Source organism: Juglans microcarpa x Juglans regia, chromosome 2D (genome assembly GCF_004785595.1).
Source record: "Juglans microcarpa x Juglans regia isolate MS1-56 chromosome 2D, Jm3101_v1.0, whole genome shotgun sequence".
Classification (NCBI taxonomy): domain Eukaryota; kingdom Viridiplantae; phylum Streptophyta; class Magnoliopsida; order Fagales; family Juglandaceae; genus Juglans; species Juglans microcarpa x Juglans regia.
Window position 1 is genome coordinate 43,603,285 of NC_054596.1, and position 11,435 is coordinate 43,614,719.

Here is an 11,435-nt window from a genome sequence, read left to right on the forward strand (position 1 = left end):
CCCTTCTTCTTCTCCACTAAACTCACATTTAACAGGCCCCAAATTGCTCATCTCTCTCACTACTCCCTTCTCTCAACTCTCTTCCCTGGACAACCATTAGACCCATTAATGATGCTACCACAGGAAAAGCATAGAAAATGTAATTTCTCATACCTGAATGGATCCCATATGCTCTTGCCTTGAGCTAAAACTTTTCTACCTCTTGCCAAAGGCCTTGTTAAATCCATATCAATTTAAACCCTTACATAACTTCCCCATCCACTTCCATCTCCCTATAAATCAACATCCTCCACCTTCCCCACTGTGTTCCCCACCTACTCACCTTTCTCTTTTGTCATCATGGCTAACGGCAGATTATGCATGTGCACTCAAAACTTCTCATGATCAAAGCACATCATTGATGGAGGAGTAAAACCATTGAAAATACTTCTTTCTCCTTTGTTATTTATTTCCTTTTCTTCCGGAACATCATCATCTAAATCAACATATAGCTTCTCTTCCTCTGTTAATCGAAGCTTTCCCCAGTGAGCCTCCAAATTTTCCATTGCCAACCACGTTCCTCTCAATTCAGCTACCACCAGAAACCTCGACGTAATGTAAAATTCCACCCTGAGCCACCAAGCACCTCCTCAGTATGCCAGGCTCTGACAGAAATTAGGTGCGCCCACTCACAACTGAATTACGTCCCTTCTCTTCCACCAGAATTTTGTTGGAATCTTCCTTGGGTACTGTACAACCCACTCCTCCTCTCTTTCCACTAACAGAAAAGAGAGAAAATTGCTTCTACACCTCCTTGGTTAAGTCATCAGATATTAAAAGGTGTTCTACTACATGATTTATTAGATGCTCTCGAAGCACTAACTCATGGTACTCTTATCCTATCTAAGGATGTTATTTCGATCAAAAATAATGTTTAAATGTTAATTAGATGATATATAAGTAGTCATTGAATAAGAATACTAGGTGAAATTTTTTTCAGAATCACAAATTAGTGAGTCCAGCTAGCTAGGCGCGCATGACGCTCTTGAAAATAAAGATATGCCTGCAAATGAGGAGCACGGGAATAACTTTCAATATGATGATGAAATTAATATGTGATCATAAGATCGTAGATAGATGTAGTACTAGTAGTACTACAGTACTAAAGTACTAATACTAATATATTTACAAAGTTACCACATATTATACGTACGGTGTTCTACTATATATACGACTATCTACAGTGGGCCCAGGCCAAAGTTACTGTGTGAGGAATTCATTCAAAATTCAGTTCTGAACTCTTTGGGGAAAAATCTAAAAAAATTTCTGTACCAAATGATGCGGTGGCTTTATCATCAAAACACTTACGCCATGCAATAACGGGCGTGAGAAAGTTTCCCTCAATTCAGCATTCTATATTTGTAAGTTCTATATTTCCCCAATCTATCTGGATTTGTACGTACATGTTCATATACAGATAGATCAAATTGAAATTGATTATGTCATATGAGAACCTGCAGAATCACATATTGATTTGAAAATTCAATCTTCTCAGCCAAATCGAATGAATTATCATATGGAAGACATCGTATCTCTTGGGAGGATCGTTTACCACAAAATGTTGTTGGACCTGCTTCACTCTCTTCTGCATACGTACGTACATATCTTCAGGAATCTCCAGTAAGATTTTCTTGAGGTTTGGTATTTCATCCACTGACACCCGAACGGTGAATGATTCCCAGTTAAGAACATCACTAAATGGGAGGACATAATGTTGTGATATTAACACTGGAACACATTCTGCGTAAATTGCTTCAGCAATTCTTGGGCTGGCAACTTCATGCCCACTGGGACAAATGCAGTACTTGCTTTTCTTCATCATCTCATGGTATGAGAGTCCTTCGGGAAGTTTTTCATATACTTGTACGTCTTTGTCTTTGTCCTTCCAGTGATGGAAAAGTGCTGGTCTTATTCTTCCATGCATTGCACCTGCAAAGAAGGCTAGAATTATGCGATTAGACGGGGGCGATCCACCAGCAGCTGTGAGATTCGCAATCTCCCCCGTTACCAGGTTGATTTCAGGTAATGATGCATCTTTCTTTGGATTAAAGTGCTCGGAGGTGTTCGCATTGCATAGTACCCGAATGGAAGTGAAATATAGCTGTGGAACATACCATGTTGCCCGTGGCCCCTATAGATATATTTACGTACACAACAATTATTATTCTTTGGCGTACAAGATGCTGGTGTTTCGCTAGCTATCGCAAAAAATAGTTAGCTGCCCATACGTAGAAAGATCAATTAAACTGAACATATTCAGGCTTTAATCTATCAATGGATTAAGAATAATGTACGTCCTAATATGCATGTCAGATGAAACTAATTATCCAGGCCTCGTTAAGAACACACAAGAGCAGAAGATCGATGTCGCAGTAAAACTTACTTCATGTCATGACCAAGGAAATTAAGCGCGCAAGACTAGTATATATTGATCATCAGTGAAGTATATCATGCAAATTTTGGTAGATACGTACCCAGTCATGGCAGGAAAGCATGAAATGATCGGCTCCGAGGCTTCTATTCCAGTATGGATACTTGTGCGATATCAGGTGGACATAATCAACGATAATGCGCTCTAGCACAGCTTTGTCGCGAATAATTGGATCAAAGAGGAGCTCTATGATCATCACGACACTAAAGGGAAGAAAAAAGACATGAGCTTCACGGGGATCCCAGGTCTGGAATTTGGTATCTGTTTCCATTACGCTAAGGAAGACTCCCTCCATAGAGTAAATGCTCTTGCAAGGACCATTGTGAAATATCGGCGACTCTCCTTCCTTGTAGATAAAGATCTTGAACAGGCGTTCCATTAAGAGGTAGCTCCTACACACAATCATCACTTTTACGAATAAAACCCATCTTTAAAAGCTTTCTCAAACGTACTCTCGGAAGTTTTCCATAAAATTAAATCTCACCTTCATACATATGATATATATATATATATATATCTATCATAATTCTTCTAATAACTTTTAGGGATATATATATATATATATAAAATATATTGTTGTGAAACCAACGATGACAAACAAATTAATAAAAGCAAACACTAGCAAACAATCACACAACACAAAATTAATATGGTTCGGCAACATATGTACGTCTATAGAGCTGCAAAAGATTTTATTATGCTAGGTGTAAATGCAAGATTTTTGCTAGGAGTAGGTAACTAGGTTGATAGAGTTTATTTGATGTTTTGTAAGTTGGATGAATGTAAAATACATTGACTTTATCTATAACCATTTTAAGTTTATCTAGAAGTTATTAGATAGTATTTTAGATAAGTCAAGAGTATGAAAAATCGAGTTCTAAGGAGTTTGTAATTATCTAGAGAAGAGTTTGAATAAGAAACTACATCTGTTGAGAAGAATTAGTGTCAGGTGTCATCATCTCATCAGCAGAGTCCTACTATGATTCAAGCTCCTTTCAGATTCGTTCCGTCAGCAGAGTCCTACTACAATTAAAACTCATTCCAGGTTATTTATTGTTTGGATTTGCTTGGATAAGTGACTTGAGGATTTTCAGTTTGGAGATATTGGAGAGTATATTCCGAGTATTCGAGTGTGAGAAAGTTTTCTTGAGAATCTTCTAGTTATTTTTCTCTCTCTTCGAGTGTGTTGTACTCCACGTTGGAGATTGAAATCGTGATTCAGTCATTGGAGTTCCAAGAGAAAATCCAATATTTGAAGATTGTTAGAGGTTTTGGCTGCTACTGTGGTAGAGGAAAACGGGTCGTTTGTCGTGTCAAGTAAGAGAGTCAATTGACAAATAATTTTTAATTGAGACTTACTTGTACTTTATTTTCAAATGAATAAAATTAATTTTTTTGAGTTTGGTTGCCCTGTAGGGTTTTACATTTAAAGAGTTATTTAAAAGGTTTCTCTTCGTAACTAAGATTGGTGTTATGCAATTTATTTACTTGAAGTTATTATTAAATAATTCCATAGTTGGCAACTAATCAATTTATTGAGTGAATTGGTAGATCTTTATATTAATATATAGGGATATGTGGATAATTTCAATTGACATCAGAGCGTGGTTCACTCATTTGAGTTTGATCCATGCCCTTATAGATCATGACATTCTCATTGACAACCCCGCCACATTTTGTTGGGGAAAACTATGTATATTAGAAAGTTCATATCAGGACTTTCCACAAGTCGTTGGATGAGCGTGTTGTATGCAGTTGAGTGAGAATAGACTAAACCCAAGACAATTATTGATGCTTGGACAAAAGATGAGATTAACAACTATAACTGGAACAACAAATGGCTTAATGCTATCTTTATGGTTGTATCTCCTGAAGAATTTAAAAGAATTTCCATGTGTGAGGTGGCTAAACAAGCATGAGATATCTTGGAGGTCACACATGAGAGGACAAGAATTGTAAAAAATTCAAAATTACAGTTGCTAACCTCAAAATTTAAAGAGATTAAGATGTTGAAAGATTAAAGTCAATGATTTTTATACTAAATTTAACGATATTGTAAATTTCAAGTTTAATCTCGGCGAAAATGTGGAAAACTCAAGAGTTGTGAGAAAGATTTTAATATCCTTGCTTGAAAGATTTCGTCCAAAAGTGACTGCCATTGAGGAAAACATGGATTTTGATGCGATTAATGTTGAAGAACTAGTTGGTTCCTTACAAACATATGAGTCATCACTTCCTCAAACAAGAAAATGTAAGTCTATTGCTTTAAAAACTATGAAAGAAGATCGAAAATATTTTTCTGATAAAGTGAATCAGAATGATAAGGAAATAGTTATCATTGTAAGGAAATTCAAAAAATTCATATTTAACAAGAAAACTAGTGGAAAGCAAAAGCGAGTTAAGAAATTTCTTGCAAAGAATGATGATTCTAAAAAATAGAATAAAGATAAATATGAGAAAAAAGACAATTAAATGCCATGAATGCTCTAGATATGATCACAAAAGAGTGGACTGCCCAAACTTTAAGAAAAATAAGGGAAAAATATTGAATATCATACTTAGTAACAGTTTAGAATCTAAAATTTATAGTTCATCGTCTGATGATGAAAATTCATTTATGGCTTTTTCCATTGTAGCGATTTTTCTAAAATTGTGCTAACAAAATTTGAAAGTGATGATGATGACAGTGACTCAGATGTACCTCTTGTTGATGCTGACCATGAGTTAAGTATACAGGAAGGTTAAAATGATTTATGTGAAGAAGTGTTCAAGCTGAAAAAACTAGGGTGTGTTTGGATGTTGAAGTGAGTTGAGTTGAGTTGAATTGTGATGATAAAATATTATTAGAATATTATTTTTTAATATTATTATTATTTTGAAATTTGAAAAAGTTGAATTGTTTATTATATTTTATATTGGGATTTGAAAAAGTTGTAATGATGAGTTGAGATGAGTTGAGGTGAGTTTGGTAATCAAACGCACCCTAAATAAGAAGTTGTACAACATACTCACAGTCTTGGAGAATGAAAAGAACAATCCATCGGAGGCATTGAAAATTTTTGAAGTTGATATATCATGGTTGAGTTCTCAAAAGGTTGCACTCAAGAGTGTAAGCAAAAATCTGCAACTCAGAAATTGGATGAGATGTTAAGCATTCAAAAGTCCTGCTGTGATCGTACGAGTTTGTGTTACACGACTTTCCAAGGTAAAGAATCTCTAGCCTCATCATCTACTGCCACTACCTTTAAGGGTATTATCTTTGTTAAAAGAAGCCAAGGTGTGGATGCTCCAAATAAATCCGTGTTAAAGTCAAATCACTTTAAAAATTCTCATGAAAGATCAACCTCAAAGAAGCTGAATCTAGGTAAGTTTGAAGGTAAGTTTGTTCTTATCTGTTATCATTGCGGTATTTCTGGTCATATAAGGCTATATTTCTTTAAATTGAGTAAAGCGCAGAAAAATGAAGGAGAAATAAAATCAAAAAGGGAGGGAAAGAATCTAGAAAATAAGGTTGAAGAGTTGAGTCATCAAATAACATCCATAAGTCTCAAACTTGGTGAACTAGCAGAATTTTTTCTTCAAAACAAAGAAAAACTTATGCAAAATGGTGTTGATAAGTCAAAACTCAAAGAAAAATGGGTGGATAAAGAGGATGCCGTTTGTCTAGTTGCTCACACAACCCTTAAAGTGATGGTCAATTGTCTTTGGTACTTGGAAAGTGCATGCTCAAGACATATGTCTGGTGCCAATGTCTTATTCAAGAAGATTGAGTCTACTAGTGGAGGCACTATGACTTTTGGAAATGGTAGCATTGCTGAAGGGAAATGGAGTATTGAAATACCTGGACTACCTACTCTTCTTAATGTGTTATTTGTTAGCGGCCTTAAAGCTAAATTGCTTAGCATTAGTCTATCTAGTGATGATAATCTTTTTTGTGTAGTTTTCAAAGAATGAGTGTAAGGTTTACAACCAAGTTGGAGAAAGGATTTTGAAGGGCACGAGAACATTTGACAATTGCTATGGAGTCTCATCAACATCGATTTTGTGTTGTCATAGAGTTCTATTGGATGAAGCAGAGTTGTGACATCAACGTCTTGGTCATATCAACTTTAGAGACTTATCAAATATTTTCAAGAGAGAAGCTATAGCTAGGCTGCCCAAGTCTTTTAAAGCCAAGAAAATGGTTTGTGGATTATGCCAAGAGGGAAAGCAAACAAGAGTTCAACACAAGAATGTTTCTAATAGTCTCACCTCTTAGCGACTTGAGCTACTTCACATGGATTTGATGGGTCCAACACAAACCGAAAATCTTGGTGGAAATAAGTACATTGTGGTAGTTGTAGATGATTTTTCTAGATTTACATGGACCATTCTTTAAAAAAAAAATCTGAAGTATTTGATCTTGGCAAGAAGCTGTTCAAGAGACTACAAATAGAGAAGGATCTTTCTATCTCTAGAATTGATAGCGATCATGTTAAAGAATTTGACAATAATAATTTCTCTTCCTTTTGTAATGAACAGGGCATTCATCTAGAATTTTCTGCTTCTATCACTCCACAACAAAATGGAGTGGTGGAAAGTAAAAATATGACTATTCAAGAGATGGCTTGAACTATGTTGAGTAGCAAAAAGATGACTTTATATTTATGGGGACAAGTTGTGAACACGTTAGATCACATTCTGAATAGAGTTGTTCTAAGACCCGGCACCAAACATACTCTTTATCGATTGTGGAAGAATAAAAAGCCCACTGTCAAGTATTTTAGAGTATTCAACAACAAGTGTTACATCTTGCGAGATTGTGAAAATCAACATAAGTTTGATAACAAGAGTAATGAAGGAGTGTTTCTTGGATATTCTTCAAATAGCAAGGCTTATAGAGTCTAAACCTACAGACAAAAACAATTATAGAATTTGTCAATGTGGTCGTAGATGATGTTTCAACTGAGGCCACAAAAAGGGAACTTCAAAACTTGAAAGAGATAGTTCAAGTTGCTGAAAAGAATTTACAAGAGCAAAGTAATGAAGACCACATGGAGCAAACACCTAAAAACTCTCCTCCTCCATAGGACAAAGAACCTTCTTCAAGGATTACTCACAATCATCCAAGAGAGAATGTTCTTAGTGAGTTAGATGAAGGTATGAGACTTAGAAAAAGAGTTATAAATCAAGTTTCTTTTGTGTATTACTTGTCATAGGTTGAACCTAAGAATGTTGAGGAAGTATTGAATGATGAAAGCTGGGTTAATGCCATGCATGAAGAACTTCATCAATTCACAAGGAACGATTTGTGGGAGTTGGTTCCTAGACCTGAAAATCACAACATCATTAGAACCAAGTGAATCTTCAAGAACAAGTTCGATGAGCATGGCACCATTGTTAGAAACAAAGCAAGGCTAGTTGCACAAGGCTACACACAAGTAGATGAGATTGATTTTGATGAAACCTTTACCCTTGTTACTTGTCTAGAATCTGTCTGCATACAACTTGCCATTACTTGTCACCTAAATTTCAAATTATATCCAATGGATGTCAAGAGTGCATTCTTAAATTGACTTCTACAGGAAGAGGTATGTGTTGAACACCCCAAAGGCTTTACTAATCATCTCTATCTTGATCATGTTTATAAGTTAAAGAAAGCACTTTATGGGCTGAAACAAGTACCTCGTGCTTGGTATGAAAGGTTGACAGCCTACTTACTTGAACATAGTTTCACTAGAGGACAAGCTGATAGGACTCTTTCCATCTGGAAATCAGGTAAGCAACTACTCTTGCCCAAATTTATGCTGACCTTATTGTGTTTGGAGCAACACTCAATTCACTTTCATATGATTTTGCTACTGAAATGAAGTTTGAGTTTGAAATGAGCATGATTGGTGAGCTCAACTTTTTCTTGGGCATCCAAGTAAAACAAACAAAAGAAAGAATTTTTATCTCACAATCTAAGTATGCTAGAGAGCTTGTTAACAAATCTGGGATGGAAGGAAAGAGTCATACTCGTACTCCTATGAGCACTTCAGTAAAGATCAGCACAGATCCTACAAGTAAAAATATTGCCCCTACTCTCTAGAGATGCATGATATGAAGTCTACTTTACATTACAGCTAGTAGACCCGATATAGCCTTTAGTGTTGGAGTATGTGCTAGATTTCAAGCTAATCCTAAGGAATTCCATCTTACTGCAGTAAAAAGAATAATAAATATTTAAATGCAACTGTTGATTATGAGATTTAGTATTCTAAGAACATTAGTAGTGGACTCAACAAAGTTTGACCAAACTTTGGCTAGAGAATTCACTTTTATAAATTTAGCTAGTCACTTTTCAACAACACAAAATAACAGACTCTCAAAATCTATCACTATTTTATTAAAATATTGATTTTGACATTTTCATTTATTTTAATTCTAATTGTAATTTGAATATTTATTCGTCATTAAAAAAGTACACATTAATTTTCTAACATTCTTATTATTCCTAAAAGATATATTTTCTAACGGTTGTTTTTTACAAACGTTATATTCTTTCAACTGATATATTTTTTTCAACGGTTATATTTTTTCAATGGTCATATATTCACAACAGATATATTTTTTCTCTAGTATTTTTGCGTGGGAAGAACAACATGCAGCGGTAAGAGAATTATTTATGGTGAAAATAATATCCTTAGGCTGGCTAGATTTGGCCAGTGAACAAATCTTGGGCTAAAATTACTGTTCATTTATTGAGTCTATTATAGTGGATTTTTGTACAATCTAGCTAAATGTTGGCCAAAATCTGGCTAATTTGAGTCCACTGCTAGTGCTCTAAGGATACTAACTTGACACTAGTTGGATATTCGAATGCTGATTGGGCTGGGAATGTTGATGATAGAAAAAGTACTCCTGGAGGGTGTTTCTATGTAGGTGGTAATCTTGTAGCTTGGATGAGCAAAAACAAACTTTAATTTCCTTGTCTACAGCTGAAGTCAAGTATACAGCAGTAAGAAGTTGTTGCACACAGCTGCTACGGATGAAAAAGATGCTTGAAGACTACGAGTTCTCTCAAGATACTATGACTATTTATTGTTATAATTCTAGTGCTATTAGTATCTCAAATAGTCCTATTTAGTTTTCTAGGACCAAGCAAGTAGATACTAGGCATCATTTCATTAGAGACTTGGTCGAGTCTAAAATAATATCTTTGGATCATGTGTCCACTGAGTATCAATTGACTGACTTGTTTACTAAACTTTTAGATGGTTTAAGGTTTGAGCTTTTAAGGAAAGTCATTGGTATGTGTGATATCAAGTGAAAGGCACATTACTCACCTGCATGTAACTTTTAGCATATCATTAGTTTAGGACATGCATTTTACATATTTTTTCTTTTTTTCTTGTTTGTTTAAATTATCTTCCATTTAATTTGATTTGTCTCTCAGTTCAGTTTATTTTATAGTTGAGCGAAGTGCAAGCTTGGTGTGTCAAGTCTTGAGCACTGGTTCTCACACAGTCAATTCCTTGACTTGAAGCATTTCTTTATTTTGTATAGTTCACTTTGTGTATGTTAAACCTTATGGTTCATTCAAACAAAGTCACATTATAATACACTGTGAGGAACTTACTTTCATATTCATTATTATTTTGCTCTATAATTAATTAAGAGGTACTCACCAAAGGGGGAGTCTAGGTCTTAAATTGATTAATACTAATTGAACCTAGTACTAAAAGCAAGAGATCTCCCCTTGCCAAGCATATAGAATTGATTCATATAGAAAAAGTTGTTGTTTATTTACTGCGGAAAAAGGCAAAAACTTAATACGGATTAGACTCTTAAGTCCTTATAGAAAAAAATTGTTGCTCTAATTATTGTGTAAAAAGATGAGCAATAAAAAAAAAAAAGGGACATATCAAGGGTTGTGGAACCTTATGTCTGGAGGAGATACTTTTTCAAGTATCTCGGTCCTAGCATAAAGTTTGACTTTAAAGTGAGAGAAAACCTCTTGGGAGTATTTATGAAAAAAAAGGAAGGGGGGAAAAAGAATGAAAACTGTACATATATGACTCCCTCTAGTAACGATTCTCACTCATACACTCACGTGAATTTTACTGTTGATAAACTTATAAGGTATGAACAACCATTATGATTGCTGCAAATAAGAGAGTAAGTTTTTTTGGCAGTGTGAGTGACACTATGCTTGGACAAGTGTTACACTTAGGCATGTGCGTTGTCTTGATTGCTTTAAAAAATTTTAATTTCTTTTTTGGCACAATCAGTTTTAATCCTCCACTTTTATTTATTTATTTTTTATTCAGCTGAATGGTATATCATTTTATTTTTTGCACATGGTTTCTAGAAATCATTTTTGGTATTAAGTCCCAGTAGCACTCTGAGCCTTAGGCTCAAGTGCGTGGCACGTTAAGTCACTAAGTGACCTCAATTACTTAATGTCTAATGATAGCCACTCTACTCCCCGCCAATATTCATCCACACACTTAACCACGACACTAGCACATTTTCGTGCCCTAGCAGAACACTTATCTTCACATCACTAGGGTTCTCGAGTATTTGGGTGCTTAAAACTTGCACATATTCCTTCGCCTCTTCAAATCCAAGTCAAGTTATGTGCTCCCCTTATCTAGTTTTATTTCTAGGATTTGGAGTATTGGAATTTTTGACGTTCTCTTTAACCTAAGATTTGCGATTTGGTCTCTTGATGTTTGGGTTGTAATTTTGGTCCGATTATGATTGGTCTATGAGTGTTTCTCACAATGTCATGTATTGAGGATGATTTTTTGGTGGTTCATGGTCTTTACCATTTGGTTTTTATGGAGTGCCCACCATGTATTTGGTTTTATGTCTCAATCAGTTTACCTCAATCATTTGCTCATTGTTAGACATGCAATCATACTCATACATCAGGTTTATCAAAATGCATGGTTGAGTTAAGTGCAGATGGAGTTTAGCATTGTAAAATCTGGGTCCTTCT

General features: G+C 35.1%; 1 protein-coding gene and 1 long non-coding RNA gene across 2 annotated transcripts; one reads left to right on the plus strand and one right to left on the minus strand.

Annotated features, from left to right (window-relative positions):
- Positions 1-1,421: 1,421 nt before the first annotated feature.
- On the minus strand, positions 1,422-11,431 carry LOC121249548 (probable glycosyltransferase At3g07620; the record flags this gene model as incomplete). The annotated part of the gene is made up of 3 exons (XM_041148247.1): positions 1,422-2,170; positions 2,514-2,862; positions 11,400-11,431. Coding segments are annotated over 3 exons (1,050 nt in total), but the record flags the coding sequence as incomplete, so codon positions are not given.
- Positions 5,670-5,952, plus strand: LOC121250629. The gene is made up of 2 exons (XR_005937821.1): positions 5,670-5,834; positions 5,922-5,952. It is a non-coding gene; the product is annotated as an uncharacterized LOC121250629 (long non-coding RNA).
- Positions 11,432-11,435: the final 4 nt, after the last annotated feature.